Source organism: Pituophis catenifer, unplaced genomic scaffold (assembly GCF_029215685.1).
Source record: "Pituophis catenifer annectens isolate HBS135680 unplaced genomic scaffold, rPitCat1.0.hap2 SCAF_1, whole genome shotgun sequence".
NCBI classification, from domain to species: domain Eukaryota; kingdom Metazoa; phylum Chordata; class Lepidosauria; order Squamata; family Colubridae; genus Pituophis; species Pituophis catenifer.
The window spans coordinates 217,205,803-217,227,017 of record NW_027256881.1 but is presented as its reverse complement, the minus strand read 5'-3'; the positions used below and the strand labels follow the sequence as shown (position 1 = coordinate 217,227,017).

The 21,215-nt window shown below is 37.7% G+C and overlaps 1 protein-coding gene across 4 annotated transcripts in view; it reads left to right on the top strand.

Moving 5' to 3' along the window:
* Nucleotides 1-21,215, top strand: part of R3HDM1 (R3H domain containing 1) — a 63,437-nt gene that overhangs the window by 12,936 nt on the left and 29,286 nt on the right. For 3 of the 4 annotated variants that reach the window (XM_070947887.1, XM_070947827.1, XM_070947664.1), the window contains exons 3-13: nucleotides 386-427; nucleotides 915-1,004; nucleotides 8,831-8,942; nucleotides 9,890-9,968; nucleotides 13,166-13,225; nucleotides 13,307-13,447; nucleotides 17,333-17,441; nucleotides 17,525-17,620; nucleotides 18,484-18,521; nucleotides 18,627-18,677; nucleotides 18,797-19,023. In XM_070947887.1, the coding sequence (XP_070803988.1) occupies nucleotides 386-427; nucleotides 915-1,004; nucleotides 8,831-8,942; nucleotides 9,890-9,968; nucleotides 13,166-13,225; nucleotides 13,307-13,447; nucleotides 17,333-17,441; nucleotides 17,525-17,620; nucleotides 18,484-18,521; nucleotides 18,627-18,677; nucleotides 18,797-19,023 (1,045 nt within the window). The remainder of the gene's footprint in view (nucleotides 1-385; nucleotides 428-914; nucleotides 1,005-8,830; nucleotides 8,943-9,889; nucleotides 9,969-13,165; nucleotides 13,226-13,306; nucleotides 13,448-17,332; nucleotides 17,442-17,524; nucleotides 17,621-18,483; nucleotides 18,522-18,626; nucleotides 18,678-18,796; nucleotides 19,024-21,215) is intronic. The other variant, XM_070947739.1, reaches the window with a different exon arrangement.

The following is a 21,215-nucleotide window of genomic DNA, read 5'->3' as shown; positions in this document are numbered from 1 at the left end:
TTAAAATTTCAATTTCATATTATTTCATCAGCCTCCTTACCTGTCAAAACTGAATAGATAAAGAAGCCTTTTCTCTGTGGCTGGAGTGTGTTCCGTCTCACAAACCATAATGGTTTCTGAAGTCTGCTAATTTTTCAGTGTCCAGGCAAAACTTGCCAAGGATTTGGCAACGTGGGACACACACACACACACACACACACACACACAGCAAGTCCAATCCCAGTAGCGAGGTCTTGGATGTTCTTGCATTTCCTCATGGGATGGATCATCCTGTAACTAACGGTCACCATGAAATTGCTTTCGTTCTACTGTGCGCACCAAATCCCTTACACAGCCAGTATATGACGTTTAATGCAAATTCTCTTCTATTGTGCTCACCATTCAGCGGCCAGTGCAATCTTTTGGACAGACAGGAAAAAGGTCAAAGGTACAGTAGACATGTGTGCTGTGCTGGCATGCTAAGGTAGTCTTCATGCTTGATGGAAGCCTGGCTGTTTATTGAAAATTAGTTTTGTTCTTTCTTTCATTGGCAACCAAAGTGTATTTTTCTGTTTTTTGGATTTATGATTTGCCTAACTGTTTGCTTTTGCTTGGCCTTTATATTTTTGGTGGCTTGATGTTGCTAGACAGAGAAAATAGTGCTGCTTTTTGCTTCAACCCTCTTTTTTTCATTAACTGTAGTTTGCTTTTTGCTGATATTGTGATGACTTCAAAACTTAAATGGACATCAGAGTTTTATTTTTATTTTATTTTTTTGCGTTTTGGGGGGTGCTTTTGCCCCCAAATAATACATTACTGTGTGTTGAAAGTCATTGACATCCTTAAGTAAGCAGTTTTGTTTTGTAGCTGACCGCAAGATAACTAAAAAAAATATCTGTGAACTGTAGTTTTTAATTATAAATACTTTTCTTTAGTCAAGTACAAAATTAAAGCTAGTTCGGAGCCTGGCTGTGTGTGAAGAATCTCCTCCACCTCCCACAGCTGAAATTTCGCAGGACATCCAGGTAAAAATAAAATAGTTCTGAGATTTCTTACTTTCAGTTTTGTTCTGTAAAAATGTTTGGGAATGATTTGAAAGGTGGGGGTGGGGAATGCAAGAAGATGTATTATTTGGAGCATGCTAGTGAATCTGTATGAGTGTCAACAAACTGATGATTGAACTTTAAATATTTGACTTAACCATTGTAAAATATTTAGCTGAGTACACATCTGCATTCATGTGCTGTCCCATGTGACTACCCCAAGATAATGAAAAAAATATCTTCTCATTTGGCTTCCTGATTGTCTTTTACATTCAGTTGTCTGGTTTAAAAGATAATATACTTTGGAATATTTATTTCTGGAATTGGTATCAAAATGTAGCACTACAACTTAAAAAAAAAATTGCATTATATAGTCCAGCAGCTTTAGAATTAAAGCAATGGTATCAATCAGATTGAATCTCACTTATGTTGTAGTGAAACTTCCCTTGGCACTAGTATCTACGGCATAACATTATGAACCTATACAATATTTCACAAAAAGCAAACTATAGTTTGCATGATATCTATAGAAGAGTCCTACATATAAATGTGTTAAGATTGTGGATGTATTGAGCAAATACATTTGTATCATAGACCTTTGTAGTAGTTTTATTAAATACAATTTGCATATGTTCATCTTTTTCTTGTACCAAGTTGTATTAAGCCACTGGCTATAAACTGATTATTTTAACACAGGCTTCCAAAACTTGAAAGTGTTAAGTCTTGTGTATATTCTTTTTATTCTGATAGCTTCACTATCAAAATTAATTTATTTTTTCTATTCAGTATTAAATTAGAATACCGATAGTTGGCAGAGTAATATGGAAAACTGGATGTATGCTTTTACAATGTGTATTTGTTTATTTTAATATGTTTATGAAGAATATGTAGGATTCATTTAAAAGAACAGTTTTGGTATTTAAGTGCTGGGTCAAATAAATAATTACAGATGTTAGAAAATTATTTTAAATGAAGTATAATAGAAAATATTAGAGTCAACGTTGTTAAGCTTGTTGAGATTCATCTGATTATTTAAGAAATATTAATTTTGACAGAGTAAGATGTTCTCAGAATCCATCTGAATAATAGGACTTTTGAAACCACATTTTATTTAGCAGAATAATAATTTTGGTTTCCAGGATTCATTTTTCATATACCTATTAGAAATAATTTTAAGATTAAATTTTGAGTGACGTACCATCCAATCCAGTGCCCTGAATGATCAACAGATAGGGCTTTTATTTTCCTTAACAATAAAATGAAATATACCAGTAGCTATATTGGAATGCAGTTTTACTTTATTTATTTTAATCAGTATGCTTCAGGGTAATTATGCAGAAAATGTATACTCATATATTATTTGAATGACATCCTTAAGGGGTTTGTTTTTTTTACTTCAGTAAAGCAATAGTACTTATATGGAACTACCTTTTCTTATTCTATTCATTTATATCAGCCTTCCACAACTAGGTCTCCTGAAATTGAGGTGGATTTCAAGTTCCAGAATTGTCAGCAAAGGCCCACTTGGCCAAAAATTCTGGAAGTTAGTTTTCATCATGGGAAGTTTCCATATTTGATGCAACTGATAAACAGTCTTATAGATGATTTGATTTCTAAACGGTTTCTCATGTTTTCATATGTCTCTATATTGGTTTTTAACTTTTTTTTTTATTGGATCGTTTTAGCTATTAGAAGCTGCCAGGGTCATTTAGGCAAATTTATCTAGTTCCTTCTAGTGGCAAAGATCTTATTACATTTCCTCTTAAAAATGATGTGGCCTCTCCAAATGTGCTTCCCTAATAGATGGGACCTGTAATGTACCTTGCCTTCCTGTTCTGCTGGGACAAGTAGATCTAATAGGGGAGAGGCTGTCTTTCAAATAGCCTGGTCCCAAGCCATGTAGGTGTTTAAAGGTGATAACCAGCATCTTCAATTGTATCTGGAAGCAGATTAGTAACCAGAGTAGCTCCTGCAATATAGTTCTCTCCACTTTGGACTGATAGACAGTATATAGATTTGCTCTGTGGACATCCAATTAGATGGATCTGCCCCAGGCGCCTGATGGATCCCGAGAGGTTCCAGACGGAGCTTGGGCCATTTCCTGAGGTTCTAGCACATGACTCGGCTGAGGAGCTGGTAGCCGCCTGGGACCGGGCAGCTGGTGGGGCCTTGGACCAAGTCGTGCCTTTGCGGCCTCTGACCCGGTGCCGATCCCGTGCGGCTCCTTGGTTCACTGAGGAGCTGAGGGAAATGAAGCGCCGGAAAAGACGCCTGGAGAGCGGTTGGAGGGCCAGTCTCTCTGAATCTGACCGAACACGGGTAAGGTTGGATATTAAGGCCTACCTAGTGGCGATAAAGACGGCAAAGTTTAATTTTCCGCCTCTATTGCGTCATCAGGGAATCGTCCGGCCGCCCTGTTCAGGGTAACCCGCTCCCTGCTCCATCCGGGAGTGCGGGAGGATCCCTTGGAAGGCAGGGCGGAGGATTTCGGACAATACCTGTATGACAAAATCGCTCAGATCCGAGGGGATTTGGACTCTGACTGGGTAGATCAGGGCAGGGTGACGAGGAATAGTCTTGAGAATGTTATCTGGGAGGAGTTTGATGCTGTGACTCCCGATGATGTGGACAGGATTTTGGGGAGACTTAGTGCGGCCACATGTTTACTGGACCCGTGTCCCTCCTGGTTGGTACTGGCTTCCCGGGAGGTTACACGAGGCTGGCTTCAGGGTGTTATTAACGCTTCATTGAGTGAGGGTTACTTCCCCACCGCCTTGAAAGAGGCGGTGGTGAGGCCTCTCCTCAAGAAGCCGTCCCTGGATCTGGCAATATTGGCCAACTATCGTCCTGTCTCCAACCTTCGCTTTATGGCGAAGGTTGTTGAGAGTGTGGTTGCACGACAGTTTCCGCAATTCCTGGAGGAAACATCTTATCTAGATCCGTTCCAGTCGGGTTTCAGGTCTGGGCACAGCACGGAAACGGCATTGGTCGCGTTGGTTGATGATCTCTGGAGGGCTCGGGACAGGGGTTGCTCCTCTGTTCTGGTCCTGTTAGACCTCTCAGCGGCTTTTGATACCGTCGACCATGGTATCATGCTGCACCGGCTGGAAGAGTTGGGGGTGGGAGGCACCGTGTTATGGTGGTTCTCCTCCTTTCTCTCCGACCGGTCGCAGTTTGTGTTGGCAGGGGGGCAGAGGTCGACCTCGAGGCCTCTCATTTGTGGAGTGCCGCAGGGATCGGTCCTCTCGCCCCTTCTGTTCAACATTTATGTGAAGCCGCTGGGTGAGATCATCCGTGGCTTTGGGGTGAGATACCACCAGTACGCTGATGACACCCAGCTGTACATCTCCACCCCAGGCCACCCCAACGATGCCCTTGAAGTGATGTCCCAGTGCCTGGAGGCTGTGCGGGTCTGGATGGGGAGGAACAGGCTCAAGCTCAACCCTTCCAAGACTGAGTGGCTGTGGCTCCCGGCATCCCGATATAGTCAGTTGACTCCATCACTGACTATTGGGGGCGAGTCATTGGCCCCCACAGAGAGGGCTCGCAATCTGGGAGTCCTCCTGGATATGCAGCTGTCCTTGGAGGAACATCTGACAGCTGTAACCAGGAGGACCTTTTGTCAGGTTCGCCTGATTCGCCAGTTGCGGCCCTTTCTTGATCGGGATTCCCTGTGCACAGTCACTCATGCCCTCGTCACCTCTCGCCTTGACTACTGCAACGCTCTCTACATGGGGCTCCCCTTGAGGAGCACCCGGAGGCTCCAGCTGGTCCAGAACGCAGCAGTGCGGGTAGTGATGGGAGCAGCATGGCGCTCCCATGTAACACTGCTCCTGCGCGAGCTGCACTGGCTCCCGGTGGTCTTCCGGGTGCGCTTCAAGGTGTTAGTTATCACCTTCAAAGTGCTCCATGGCATAGGGCCTAGCTATCTCCGAGACCGCCTGCTGCTACCGACGACCTCCCATCGACCCGTGCGCTCCCACAGAGAGGGCCTCCTCAGGGTGCAATCAGCCAGACAGTGTAGGCTGGTGACCCCCAGGGGGAGGGCCTTCTCTGTGGGGGCACCTACCCTCTGGAATCAGCTCCCCCCAGAGATAAGGAGAATCCAGGACCTCAGTGCCTTCCGTCGTGCCTTTAAAACCCATTTTTTCAAGCAAACCGGGCTGGCTTAAGATGAAATTTTTAATTGTTTTTAAATGTTTTAAATGTTTTAATTGGTAATGAGTTTTAATTGGGCCAAATTTATATATCTTTTAATTGTTTTTTAATATTTGTCCTGCATGTTTTTTAATTTTGGCTGTACACCGCCCTGAGTCCTCAGGGAGAAGGGCGGTATAGAAATTCAATAATAAAATAAAATAAAATAAATTAGTCTTTTTAGCATAACTATGATTGACCACATGTTAAATGAAATAAGCTTCCTCCTTAGATTCTTGATATCATTCTGGTGTCTATCCTTTTGCCAATTAGAAGTCCTAAAATCACTTATTCGATAGCGAGGATATGCATTCATCCATTTCCTTACAAATAAGATATTCTACCTTAAAATATTTATTAAACTCAGGTTCTGATCAGCAAAATTTAGCATTTATTTTTTCTAGAGCAATCCAGACTATGAAAAATTTGGACGATCATTTTAAGTTCCCATTTCTGCTCTTCTAGAAAAACCAAGTACAGAGAATCCTTTTGCTGTTTGTATGCAGCCATGATGCCTTCTTGTAAAAATATTTTGACAACTGATACAATAGACTATAAGTTTTAGATCATAAAATTCCCAATTAATCTTAATTTTTGTGTAAATTTAAGTGTTTCCTAAAAAATTAGGAAGTAATATATTGAAAATTGTTCTCTGATAAATCTTTTCTCCTGTATTTATATTGGAACAGCCAGTATGTGAGTGGAAAACAAACACATCAGCCTCAATCCATAATCCAATGCATTATTTTGCAGTTTTTTAAACACTAAGAAGAAACTTTACACTGGCTGTGCAATTTCTTCTCATTCTGGATTTTAGTTTCCAAATTTTAAAGTGATACTACAGCACAAAATCTTAGGAAGTGCATCATTGAAAAGGCAATTATGGCAATTTGGATATGGAAATGTGGACAAAATGAAATGCTTTGACATCACATGGAAGAAATTTAGGGGGGGAGCTTGATCAAAATTGAGATATTTGTCCATTATCTTTTTACAAAATTTTGGAAAATCACTTAGTGTGATGGATTTATGGCAGTCTCTTAATAGATTGCTAAATTTCAGGAAGTATAATAATTGAAGAGACTAATGTATAAAGTCTTCTGACTTGCTGGGTATTTGACTGTAAATTTAAAGGAACAAAAAAGGCTACTAAGTAGAAAGTTGTGAGAAAGCAAAACTGTTCACCATATAATCTTTAAGCATAGTATTGTCTTCAGTCACTCAACTGACTCTTGGTTGGTTTATAATCATGGTTTATCTCTTGTTATTTCTTGTTCACACGTGATAACCATCATTTGAACAAAGCAAAACTACCTAAATCTCCTCCCATCTAAATGCAAGGAGGAGGGAAAAATGTGGGGGCCTGTACATTCAAAACATCAAGTATGGTTCTTAAGGTTTACCTGCCTTTGCTAGGTATCAAAGCACTAATTTAATAAATAATGAGTGATTGTACCTCATTCTTTATTAACTGATTAATATTTTTGTAGATATTTTTAGATATCAATATTTTGTAGAAATAGTTCCACAATAAATGTGTGATGCTTACATGGAGAATTCCTGGCTTATGGACTGAATTACTTCCATAAACCTGACTGGGAGCTAAATAAGTTCTAAAACGTACTAATTATTGCTTTCCCAAATGCATCATAACATTTGTAATTTTGTTATGATCAGTCTTAAAATGCTCTTCAGTGTTGGTTTTGGTGTAACTCAATTTCATGCTTGTGTGTAAGATTCAAAAAACTTCATTGGGTTTTCAACTTGAATGCATTATCTCTGGTGGTAGCACTGAATCTTAATCGAATGACACTGGAAACTGAAGATACTTTATTGTTCTGTTAACATATACATTAACAGGTTTCATTTGTTACAATTGAGGTTGTAATAACTTTTTCTTAAACCTGATATCAACTGGAACAAAAATCAAAGTTGGCTCTTTGGTGGCAAAGATCTACCTGGAAAAGCTCTAGGATAAATAAAACAATTAAAATATAAGTAAAGGATGTAACCAATTATTGCAAGATAAAAATATGTTTAATCATACAATGAAGTACTTTTTCAATCTGATATAGCATTTTGCTTAAACTACTTCTATTTCCTTTTTACGTAAAAGCAAAGAAGCAAGCGAGTCCTTGTTTTTATAGCATGTACTGACTACTCCGAATTAAGAGATTACAGGGTCATGAAAAGGGAGGTTACCTTAGTTATTGTATTTATTTTCTCAATGGCAGAATCATTTTCAGTTCTAGAAAGTGTGGATCTTTGCCATTCGTGCAACTCCTCCACTTCTTTAACTTAACTGAAATGTTATGCACGTTTGCATTAAAGGAGACTGATTTTGCAAAAATTATATCTTGTACAAGATTGCTAACAATATCAAAACCTCAGATAATTGTAAGAAGTTGACTAGCAAAAAAAAAATATAAAAATAATTGTTAGCAAAGAAAAAAAATCACTGCCTTGGAAACTTAAATTACTTTTCTTACGTGTGGAGACTTCAGTCCTATAAATCACATATTCCCATTGAGTTACATTTTATAAGATTTGAAGACAAGCTAGGCAGGGTATCTCTTCAGAGCATACAAATCTAACTCAATGGAACTGTACTTCTTGTGTTAGAGTTAAATTATTAACATTGATTTTGTTTTGTGAGATACTGCAACCTAAACAACATAGCATAGATGTTTCAAAGTGATTTGCATCTTACTACTAAGCCTTGTTTAGTGTTGGAATTGGAATACACTCTGGAGTTGGACCATACCCAAGGAAACCATCTGGTTCCTAGACATCTTCTTTGCCAGAGATAAAGGCTTCTGTGGAATTTAGATTTACTTTTCATGAAAGCTGGTTTATTGTTTATGAACGAAGATTAAAAACAAGTTCTGGTTATTAGATATGCCTAGTTCAAATTAACTGGCCCTTTTGTGTGTGTGTGCCTTTGAGTTGGTTTTGATGGTCAATACCGGGTTTAGTCCCTGCAGTTTTCTTGGCAAGGTTTTTCAGAAGTAATTGCCATTGCCTTCTTCCAAGGTCAGAGAGAGAGAGTGACTGGCCCAAGGTCACCCAGCTGGCTTTGTGGCTCCTGGTTTCTAGCCTGATGCCTTAACCACTATACCAAACTGGCTGTCAGTTGGCTTATAATCATGCCTTATTTCTTGTTCACGCATGATAACTATCATTTTAAATAAAATAAAATAAAACTAATCTTACCTAAATCTCCTTCCAGCTAAATGCAAAGAAGTGTGGGAGCCTTTACATTCAAGACATCAATTGTGGTTCTTAAGGTTCACCTGCCTCCCATTAAGCTGTTGTTTAATATTGCATGGAAGCTGTCTTTCTTTGAAAATTTAGCTTGGGGGTAATCTTATAGGAAATAGTAGCAATATTGTTTCTTGAATCATTTGCCCTTTTCCCAGGCATACGAACTTAAGGGAGTTGCATTTTAAGAGGCTCAAAATCAGTTATTTCAGATTGGCCTTTTGGTTTGTACCCAAATGTTAGTGTTTTCGTTGTCGTTATGCCTGTAGACTTATTTAAGCAGACACTGGTTTTTTTTTACAGGATACCTTTCTTAGGGGAAAAAAATTGTAAATTTTACTTTTCAACAGGAAAAAAATCAGATCCAGCTAACACAGTTATTTGAAAAGGAAGAGAAACCCTCGAAAGATGAAGCTGAAAAGGAGAAGCCTGATAAATTACCCAGGAAAATGTTATCAAGAGGTTTGCTATACATTATTCTCTTCTTAAATTACATGATTTGGGCTGTAGGTTTTAAAAAACCCTGCAGGTTGCTAGTATTTACCATAATGCCTCTTCTTTATACATTGGTAAGTTTATTCTCGGAAGAATCTCCCAGAGATGCCTAATTAGCGCTGAAAGTATATAATCCCCTTATCCTCCTGGCAAATAAAGAGTTGGTTTTGCTGAGCAGTTAGGCTCTCTTAGACCCAGTTTTCTCTGGGAATTGCATGCTCAAAAGTAATTGGAGTGTGCTGCAATTTAAAAAGAAAGACGTAGGAAATCCAAAACACTGGCATATCATGTATATGAGATTTCTAATGTGAGACATGAGACATCTTTGAAATATGATCTTTTGGGAGATAGAAATGTCAACATTAATGAATTTTACACATTGGCTTAAGTGATTCTTTTCTTTCCGTAAATAGATTAGCATTCATATGTTTCACTTCAAACTTCCTTCCAGAGTGGAGTGAGCAGCTCAGGACAACATACAGCTCGTACTCCATCTTTGCAACCTTGGGAATGTTGTTGAAAACCAACAGACCTCTTTTCCCCTACTCTGAAATGCAAAGCACATGAATATTGCAGAATAAATCCTACAATGGGCCTGGCATGAATGAAAAAAAATAGACCCATTCTCCTGGTCTGCCCACTTGTTTTACAATCCTTCACCATCTGAAGGGTTATTGAGAGATCTGTGGGATAGGGAGGCAAAGTAAGAGAGAGTTTCTCTCTCCCCTCACTCCCCCCTCACATTTTCTGTTAATAGAGAAGCAATCAACTATCCATGCCAGTGTACCATTAAACTTTCAGACTGTGTCATCCTAGCTGCTATTCCGTAAACAGGAGTCTTAAAATATTAATGGCTTGGTTTTATTGAAAGGATAAATGTGTTCTCTGTAACTGTGGATGTATTTTTATTTTAGATTCTAGTCAAGAATACACAGATTCAACTGGTATAGATCTACACGAGTTTTTAGTTAACACATTGAAAAACAATCCCAGGTAAACAAGTGGCTATGATGTTCATGTTGAAGTGAATGTATATATTACATAATTTCTCATTCATTTTCCTTTGGTCTGTAAATTTTGCTCTATTATTGGATAGTTTATTGAAAACATTTGAAGTCATATTGTTCTGCACATTATTTTTCAAACTGTAATGGAGCTCCTAATATTATTTTTATTCTGTCTTTTGATGCATTCACAAAGCTCTCTTGGCTGTTCCTGTATAGGAACAACACTGTCAAATGCAGGAACGTTTTCAAAAATCTATTTAATTGAGGTCTAACTTTATGTCAGCATGACCTACAGTAGCCATATTTAGAAATCACACTGAATTATGGTTTAGCACAACAAGAACAAAGTCACAAGAATAGGTACTGATTTTTTCCTTCTTGTGTGGTTGTCTGGGAGCTTTTGATTCAATTTTACATCAACTGCAGCTTGCACCAGAAATTATGGTCAATACCGTGTTGTTGATTGTGGCAAATAGCTTTAAACAGAAGTGTATGATATTAGTTTGTTTTTTTCTAACCTCTTAGGTAAAATCAGTTGCCATGACTGCATTCAAAGGCAGCATTGTGGTTGGCTGCAACCTTGCTTGGAGGCATATAATTTTTTTTGCTTTGAAGCAGTGCAGCTACAAATCATTGCCTGCCTGTGGTTTGTTGATATGGTAACATGGTAGATTGATGACTCATCCAAAGACGGCAGTATACTTCTTGCAAAAAATAGAAAGCTAGAGGTGGAATTCAGAACAAACTAAAGCTGCAGATTCAGTTTCTTGCTTGTCTAGGAAGAAACCACTATGCTGTATTCAGATAAGATAGCAACCACACAAAATAAGCCACAGTACATGGGGACAAACCACTGTACATATCTGAATTTAAGCAATTCTCTGGTATCCTGTCCATTTAAAAGCATGCAATTTATCAGGGAGTAAGTCTCAAATTACTGCAGCTTGTTCTTCTCAAACTAATCTTGAGTTCAGGAAGAGACACTACCCACAACTTCCCAAGTATCTTGGATTCTTCCACCTAATCTGTCCTTTATTTTCACCAAGAAGACCAGTGGTGGGAGATGTTCTCTAGTATAGGGGACACCAACCTTTCGGACCTCAGGGACCACTAAATTCATAATTTGAAATCCTGCGGACCACTAATATGATCTGCTTAATGACCGGCTGGGTAGACGTGACTAGGTAGTCATGTGACTGGGTGGGCATGGCCAACTCAATGTCACTCACATGGAGGGGCGCCTCACCAGCCTCTACTCGCCCCTCCCCTTCCAGCCACTCCTCGCCTCTCCTTAGGGCCCCAACAGGAATCAGTTGTTGGAGCTAAGCAGCCACCACGAGAAAGAGTTGGCAAAACAGCTGGCTCAGTTCAAATTGGATCTGACCAAGAAGGAGGCTCAGCAGAAGCACCTCACTGAGGACTACAAGCATAGGCTTTCCAAACAGAGGAAAAACCTGCGGGAGTGCAAGGGCATGTACCAGCATCTGGAAGCTCAGCGGGCTGAGACGGTCAGCCAGTTCCAGGCCATGAGGCAGTCCCACTGGAACAAGGCCCTCTGGCTCTTCGCCACCAGCGGCATTTCCTTTTAGCCTTTGCCCAAAGCCCCACACTAGGAGCCTGAAGCAGACCCCAAGTCAGAATTTCTGTCCCCCTCCGACCCACACAAAAAGACCCCAAACGGGGAGACTCTCTTCAGCAACACAACCATTCATTGTATGTATCCGGCCCAGGGACTGTAGTTTGAGGACCCCTGATTTAGTGCAATATAAAAAATGCAAATATAATTTTCTTTATATTTTTTTGAACCCTGAAATAAGTGCTTGGCCTTATTGCCATGTGCTCAAAAGCCCAATTGGGCTTATTATCAGGGGATGTCTTATTTTGGGGAAAACAGTATGTGCATGTGACGTGTGTGCGTCTATTTTTGTATGTATGCATATCATTCAGAATCTATATGCCAAAAAGCCTAGGGCCAAGACACACACACATTAAATGATTTAATAATGGCTAATTAAAATTATTTACCTGTAAAATAATTGCACAGCAACCAAACAGGACAAGTACAGACTTCAATAGATAGTTAGGACTTGTGAAAAAGCAATTGCAACCTATTCTATTCTATTCTATATTCTTTTGCAAAATTACACTCCATCTGCTTATAGCAAATTTTCTGTTTCTCACACACAACTATCCTTACCCATTCAGATATTCATACTTTGTTATCAGCGCTACTACCATTTGATTTGATTGATTTGTAGCCTACCTTTATTATTTTTACAAATAAGATGGGGAATATATCCAGTACACCTTCGTTCTCCTATTTTGCACCTTTACTCATTACTTGAAGAAAAAAGACCCATCTCTTCCCAAATAATTTTTGCCTATTGCCTTTATGTGCCATAAAACAAAAGTTCTTGTGGTCAAAATTTATGTTTCAGATCTATTGCATAGATTTCTTATTCTACTGCCAGGGTTTAATTAACCTTTAATTAATCAGAACGGAAAATGAATTATATTAATTTTTCCTGCTGGAGATCTCTCTCTCTCTCTCTCTCTCTCTCTCTGTCTCTCTCTCTCTCTCTCTCTCCCCCCCCCTCTCCCTCCCTCCCTCCCTCCCTTCCTCCTTCCCTCCCTCTCCCTCTCTCCCTCCCTTTCTCCCCCTCCCCCTCTAATATCTAGTACGTAAATATAAAATGGCGATCATGTAATATAGCAACAGTAATTGTTAGAAGAGTCAGTGAAATCTATCTATCTGTATAAGTTTTGTTTAATAAGCATTCCTTTATACAAAATTATGGTTACAGTTGACAGATTTGGGTTAATCAAGGGAGCCTTATTTTATCCCCACAATATTCTGGTGAATTTAGAGTATTTGTATGACTGGCCCAAAGTGGCAAAAATATTCAGAACTGAGCAGTCATTAAAGTTCTTAGGGGAAAAAATGTGATAATTTATTTGAACTTTCTCAAGACAAAACAACGCAGATTATTCCTGCCAGCATCTAAGCTATCTGAAATCAAAGGAGGTGCTAAACCATTAAAAGCATCCTTAATATTGTTACCTTGACACTTGGTATAATTATTTTATTATGGAGAATATACTTGTTTAATATGTTTCCAGACTCTGAAAGTATGTCCTACTTGACTCTTTCCCTGCTAACGAATGTTATATTTTGCCTTCCAGGGACAGAATGATGCTGCTGAAATTAGAACAGGAAATCTTAGATTTCATTGGGAATAATGAGTAAGTGTCATTGGACGATGGGTAATTATAGGAGATGAGCTGAGGCTTATGTCAGCCTAAAACTTACTTGCTTCTTTTCAGAATCCCACGAAAAAAATTCCCCCCAATGACCTCGTACCATAGAATGTTATTGCACAGAGTAGCTGCTTATTTTGGACTGGAGCACAATGTGGACCAGAGTGGGAAGTCGGTGATCGTGAATAAAACCAGCAGTACCAGAATGTAAGTTGCTATTCTTTTTTTTTTAAATCATTATTATTATTATTATTCATTATTCAAAGAGTTGAATTGAATTCCATCAGTGATGGAAGTTTGAACTTATGACCAAAGCAGGACAATTACAGTATCTCTGCGTGAAAATTTATCCTTAAATCAATAAGAATCACAATGATTACAGAATTTTCTTCTGGATTTGGAGAAGGGGGGAAAAAAGCCTATCCATTATATCTCTAAAAATATATCCTGTTTTCATTGTGTAAAAAAAAAATTGTTTTTGAATTACAGTAATTTGCTTCTAGAAAATGACACGTATTTCTTTGAGGAAAAACTTCGGCAGATGAACTGGATGTCATAATAAAGGCACAAGTTTTGCCTCTGTCCTTTTTTTTTTTTTTAATTAGCTAAATTGGACTTTGCAGAAAAGCAGAATCTGGTAATTACTGACTACTTGGAGTGATTCCATTTCAGTACTCCATTAATTGTGTTGTATTTCAATATCCAGCCCATCCTTCCCCCGCTGCTTAGTTGGAGAAATGAACTAGGAGACCAAAAGTTCTATTTAAAATTTAATGTAACAAGATGCAACGGATAACTGCATCTATTTGTTATAACCCTCTGCATGAGGCGGTTTGGAAACAGCATTGTGGCAGCTGTTGATGAAGTTTTTGGAGAGCAAACTATATTTAGAATACTGTCACGGCAAAGACAATCTCAGCTGGAATCTGGAAGGCCCAAGTATAATTAGCAGGCATTTCCTTGAACCAATAGACAATGTAAATTATTTAAAGGTTTTCAGTGTTCTTATTTTATATCTCAGGGGATTTAAAATAAGAATTTAGCTAGAAAACCTTGGCAATCTAAAACCCAACTTACCTTTTCCTCATAGGGAGATTCCCCGCTCCAGTGCCGGTCTGTGCTGTTAATGACATCATCAACCCAGTGCACACTGGGACGACTCAGTGGAGTGGAGTGGTGATGGCAGGGCAGTAAATTCAGGGACCTTTAAGAAAAAAATGAGGTAAGACAGTCTAAAGGTTTTCCGAAGTGCCTGCTAATTACATTTTGGCATCCAATAATTCTTAGGTAGTGTTTGAGAATTATTTCATCCTTTTATAATGTACTCCAGGAATTAAGAAGAAACTCGATCCTGCTTTTTTGCAAATCTCTCAAGTAACAAATGTGTGAGGACATATAATTTTGTATGTTTTTATGGACCACAATCATAATTACTTTTAACACCTTAAAAAAGGATTTACAAAAGTTTCTTGGTATCCTGGAAGTTGGATGCTTAAAAGCTAAAAGTATCTCATGATTCCATTAAAAGTAGGGCTCTACAACTGTAGGCATGTACATGAAATCTTTCTTTCCCCTAAAACATTCATTTCTCCGCTTCCGTGTCTTTCAATAATAGCCAAAAGTTAAAGAATCCACCAGGGGAAAAATTAAATGTGGTAAAAAGTAGTATATCAAAAGTAAGGCATTGAAAACAGAATCAGCCCATATTTATCACCTTTCATCTCATTATGAAACATTCATTTTCATGAAGATGAAAATACAAATAAATTGTTTAGATCACAAGATTTGATTATCAGTGAGACAAAAATGGCATCCTTGAGAAGCTCCTCAAAAGATCAAACCCACCTTAGCAATTCCAATATCTTCAAATAAGCAGTATTGTTCTAATGAAATCTCAGAAACGAGATTTAGAAATTAGTCTTAAAAATTTGTCTAAATTTGGGAAGTTTATAACAAAACGTTCAGAGCACTTTTGGGCTTTAAGTTGCTGGTGAAGTACGACACAAGTTATAAATTGCATGATTAAATGGATACAGAATTTATACAGGTAGTCCTCAGTTAATGACTATTGTTGAGAAACCGTTCAAAGTTATGATGATGCTGAATGTAGAGACTTAAACCGGTCCTCATTGTTGCAGCCCTCACAGCGTCCCCATGGTCACGTGATAGCAATTCAAGCTTTTGGAAACCAGCTTGCAATTACAACATGATTGTCATTTGCAACCTTCACTGCCAGCTCCTATAAACAAATTCAGCAGCAGGTTGTGATTATGTGACATCGCACCTAATGACTGTGGGTGGCTCATTTAACAACCGCAGCTGTAATCTGCTATTGCAAGTCAGCATGATATCCTGTTTTATGACTGTTTGCTTTGCAACAAAGTTACCAATCCTAGTTAAATGTTGTTAAGTGAGAACCACATGAAAAGAACAACTAATGCATAGCAAGGGGAAATTCAGTGGAAGAAAAATGTTACATTTATAGTGAATACCATGTCTAGAGAAACTAGCAAAAGAAGTTTTACTAATGAAGTATCCCCTCAAGTTTACTAATTAATAATTTTCTAAAGAATAGTTGGAAATGTAACAATCAAGTTGGCTTATTATTTTGTGTTTAGTGATATTATAAAGTCTGGCAATTTTGGAAAATGATTTAAAATGAAAGGAATTCTAAAATTTGAATTCCCTTTCCATTCTGCCATCTTTTTATTAAATATCATTAAACCTTATATTTCTTCAACGTATTTTGTACATACTAACTACTGGTAGGTTAACTCTATGCCTTGCATCGGAACTCGTATACAATTCCTTCAACAGAAGAATGACAAATTAAGTTTCTATTTATATTTGAAAGAGACATTTGGATCAAAATTTAATTTGACGTAAAAACTATTTTTGGACTATAATTCAACTCACAGACATTTACCACATCCAAATTTTGATTTCTCTTCAACACTAAGTTTTAAAACATGAAATTGGGTGATTTGTTAATTGGAAATAGACAATTTTTTAATTTAAATTAAAGTAATTTACATTAACTTGATTTTAATATTGATCTGTATAAAATTACATAAGATATTTGCTTTTTTTCCCCCTTATAAAATGAACAATATATAATAGTAAAACAAAAAGAATGAAGGAATCCATTTGGCAAACATTTGAATTGCACATAGCTACAAAGCATTCCAGCTACTCAAAGGGTCACAGTGGGGCTTTGATTTATTCTAGTTAGATTATTATAACCATATTTTTGATTATTTGTTTTATATCCTACTTTTATTTTTTGCCACTGAAGGTGGCTTGGGATATAAAATACCATTTTTAACATCGTAAAATGGTATTTATTTTGTCATTATCCTCAAGATAAAGATTTTTCTCTCTCTCTCGCAATAACCATGACTCAAAATCTTAAATAACATATACATATAGATCTTGACTTATGATCAGTTGCTTAGCAACCATTTAAAGTTATGACCGATCCAAAAGCTACTTATGACCCATTTCTAAGGTCCATCCCACTGCCACATGACCACATTTTGGATGCTTGGTACCTGGTCTGAATTTCCAGCTGTTTGAAGCACCCCATAGTTATGTGACTGATTTATGATAGTTTTGCCAAAGACTGTTGTTTACTTACGATTTTGGATAAAAACTGGCCCATAGCAAACATTGGGTTTGCTTAACAACCACCACATTTGCTTATTGACCACAGTGTTCACTTAACAACCTCAGCGTTTCACTTAATGACCATTGCAAAAGTGAAATCGGGTTGGTCATGTGATGACTTTTTCTATGACCATCATAACTTATAATCATAATTGCCAGGCTCAATTATGGTCATAAATCGAGGACTACCTGTATGAATGGAGAGATATAGCAGCTCCAAAGTCTACATCAGATTCTCCTCATAGATTTCCAACATAGAAAAGTAAATTAAAACTTACAAGATATTCTGATAACCTTTATACTACGAAATGGCCTGTTGTCCACATGTATTTTACCATTTTATTTTCCTCAAACCCAAGGACCACAAAAAACGTCCTTCATATTTATAATTATTTATTTTATTTTAATCTTTTTTTTTCCCAAAAGACCTGACCAGAAGTTTTGCGAACATATAAAAGATGAAAAAAGTGAAGATTTTCAAAAACGGTACATCCTTAAACGAGAGAATTCTAGTCTAGACAAAGATGATAATCAGGTAAATATGGAACATTACAGTTTCTTGACTGCATGCTTATATTGCGCAATGGAAATCGGCAATTAACAACTTATTTAATTTAGATGCGAATACGATTAAAAGATGACAGAAGAAGCAAATCTATAGAAGAGCGAGAAGAAGAGTACCAGAGAGCTAGAGAACGAATATTTGCACAAGATGTAGGTATTAAGGAATGTCCACAGTATCTTTGACTATGTGTAACAACAATAAAGTTAAAGTGCATAATTAAAGCTCTCAAAATATTTGGAAAAAAAATGTGTCTGCATTCTCATTCATGATCGCATTAAGAGAACGTTTTTAAAGTAGTGGGTAGAGCAACAGATTTGTTCTCAGTCCTTAGGCTTGGAGTGATGATGATGATGATGATGATGATATAGAGATATAGATATAGTAGCCTCTTATCTCCTCCTACAAGGTGCTGTTTAATTAAACCATTTCCCGTTCTTATGGAGAGATTGTTCATAACAATTACGTCTAGTCATGGATGTTGAAAAGTCTGGGCATCTGTTTATACAGGTGATAGTCATATACTTGTTTTAATCATTCATATTGTGGTAATTTGGCATCCTCTAAGAACAGTAGCCAAGGCTCAGTGATGGTATGTTGACAGGTTTTAAATTAGCTTTTTGAAACCTGGGTTGGAGAGTACATCCAAAAATGCATAGACTTCTTTGTCCAGCTTCTTTTTATCCGAGGTTGCAAATAAAAGATAGTGAAACAAAGAGTAATAAATTCTGCTGTGGTTTCCTCTGTTCCCCCTCTGTAATAGAGAACAGTGATACCCATATGCACATTATGCTGACTAGAAGTTACATTTTGTTTCTCTGCTCCCCGTTTGTTGTATTTAAAACCTATCTGAATGATCACATTTGCCTGGCTGAAGGATTTGGTAAGCATTCTTTAATGCAACCGGTTACCAGTTATTGTTTCCACATAGGTGTTTATACATTTATTTCAATATAGATTGATGATAGAATCATTTAATGGTGGTGATTTTTATTCTGCACTGTTTCTTCCCCAGTCGCTGTGTTCCCAAGAGAATTATATTATTGACAAAAGGTAAGCATACTCAGTATCTTAAAAAAAAAAAAAAAAGCTTGTTTTTTTTTCTAAATGCAAACGGGAAAAAGTACTAAGTTGCAATTCTATTGAACACACCAACAGAATTCAAGAGGATGAAGCCAACAGTACCCAGCAAAGGCGACAGATATTTAGGTATTGAATGAATTAGTTTTTATATCCCAAAGCATTCTGCATGTATTTCCTTTTCTTTCTTTCCTTGATGTTTTGGCAAAGAGTCTTCCAGCTTTAAAAACTAAGCTTGTGGATTACAGAATCAACAAGGATGCTTCAGGGAGGTCGGCAAACAGTCTCCAGAGCAGTACAGACAACGAGCTAAAGTACTCGGAACCCCGTCCATGGAGCAGCACGGACTCGGACAGCTCCCTTCGCAGTTTGAAGCCCCCTGTGACCAAAGCCAGCAGCTTCAGTGGCATCTCTGTTCTGACAAGAGGCGATAGCACAGGAAGCAGCAAAAGCACTGGCAGGCTATCTAAAACAGGTACCACTGGAAAACCCAAGTCTAGGGATAGCTAGGTAGTCTGCCAAAAGCATCCCCCGCCCACCGACCATTGTTACTGTTTTTGGAAAGTGCTTCTTTGGCCCAGGGTTATAATCATTAAGTGTTAAACACACCTTTGGTAGCATTTTGAATAGATCAGAAAGGGCTGTGGCTATTCTTGATCCTACCAATGTTTTGAATTGTTTATAACTAAAACACCTTTTAATGGGTTGCATGCCTTGTTGGAGGTTGTTGATCTTCTGCATTTGGACCACTGTTAACCTAGCTAGCTTCATAGGCTAGTAGACCAGAATCAGAAGTTGAAACAGCTGCAAGTAGTAGACAGATGGGTAGCGGTGTAGGAAATGCAGTGTGTCCCTCATGCTTGCTGTTTCAAGGAATTAAAATTTTTGTTACAGTAACTGAGCCTATAACATTGCAAGAGGGTTTCTGGTATGTTTTAGGAAGATGCTTTATTAATTAATATTGAGAGCTTCTCCTAGGGTTAATCTCCTAAAATGATTTTGAGATAGCCACTGAAATCAGATTCTTAAAATTCTCTAAAGATTCCGTGATCTGAATAGCATTGGAGGAGCCATGCTTTCAGGAGAGGCATAAAACAATAAGTTCTATAGTATATTTTAGATTTGATTTATGGAGATTTATAGCTCCATACCTGTGAGTCAGTTTAAAGTAAGGCAATTATGCCCTTCCTGTTGTAGCCCCATATGTTTCGTGGTTGATCAGAGATTACTTCGAAATTCAATACCATTCTCTGCCTATTGACAATATGTCTGAAGCCTAAGTAGGCACTATTGGAGTAGATAAATCTATGGTCCAACTCAATAAAAGCAAATCCTTATTTCTTATGTCTATTTTTAGGCTGCCTCAGCTTCAACAAAACTCCAAATCTCTTTTGGAGCTTTATCAAGTTTGCTTTGCTAAGAAAAATTGTTTGTTCTTAGGCATGATTTTTAAGGGTTAATTTTGCTGGCAAAGGTGTGCATTATGAGATTTTCAATCATATTAATACAAGCAAATTAACGTTTTTATGGATACCAAAAGTGTCCTTGTGATGGTGATCCAGATGACAGCTGGAACCTGACCTTTTCTGCTTTGTAAAATGACCTTTAGCCACTTTTTGATGGATTAAAGTTATCAGTCATTTTCTTGTAATGATATAAATCAGGGGTGTCCAAACTTGGTAACTTTAAGACTTGTGAACTTCAATTCCATAATTCCCCATGCTGACTGGGAAATTCTGGGAGTTGAAATCTACAAATCTTAATGTTGCCAAATTTGGAGAACCCTGGTATAAATGTCCTGAAATCCTTTTAAAAACATTAAGATTTGAGGTTACGTTACTAATCCCCCCACCCCCAATTTCATTTCAATTCCTGATTTCATCAAACATTGTACTTTAATAGGATTTTTAAACATTCCTTACTGTTTTTGGTCTCCTGAACTTGGGAGAACCCAAACATGGCAATAAAATTCCACTTGGGACCTCACTTGACAATGCAGACAGATTGCCAAATACTTTTTTATTTGGCTTGTCAGTTGGGCACTTGTAAGACTGCCTAGCTTTTTCAGGTTCATACTTGGCCTTAATTACTGACAAGAAATTAATTAAGAATGGTCTAATTGACCCTGAATTTGGACATAATGAGGTGTCGTAAGCGTTAAGTCTGTGTCCTTTCTTTTTGACATGTACTGCTACAGTCGACTTTCAAAGTTTGTTTCAGGGTATTTCAATCGCCAACCAAGTTGTACAACACAGCTTAAATAGGGAGAATATTTATGGTGGCTTAAAGAAAGAAGTATATTAAGGATATAGAACAAAGAAAAAAATAAGGAAACGTGTGAATTTATTTTTAGATATCTGCTTCATTTTACAATGCAATAGGTCCAATTTGGCATTTTTTTTTTATAATGATTGAAAATAAGGGGGGAAAACAGCAGGTGAGACACAGCAGGGGTTTTAAAGAAGCTCAACAGCTTCACAGCAATTTTGGGCTCTTGGCAGAAAATCTCTTCTTCTCTTCTGAATTATGAATATCCCCTCCATTGCTTTGGGAGAAGACAGGAAGAATACTGGACTTCACTTATGCCTAGCATTCAAAGTGCTTAAGAAATTTCTGGGAGCAAATACTGTACTCTAAATTTGCTCCTGAAGGAATTTGTAGCAGGAT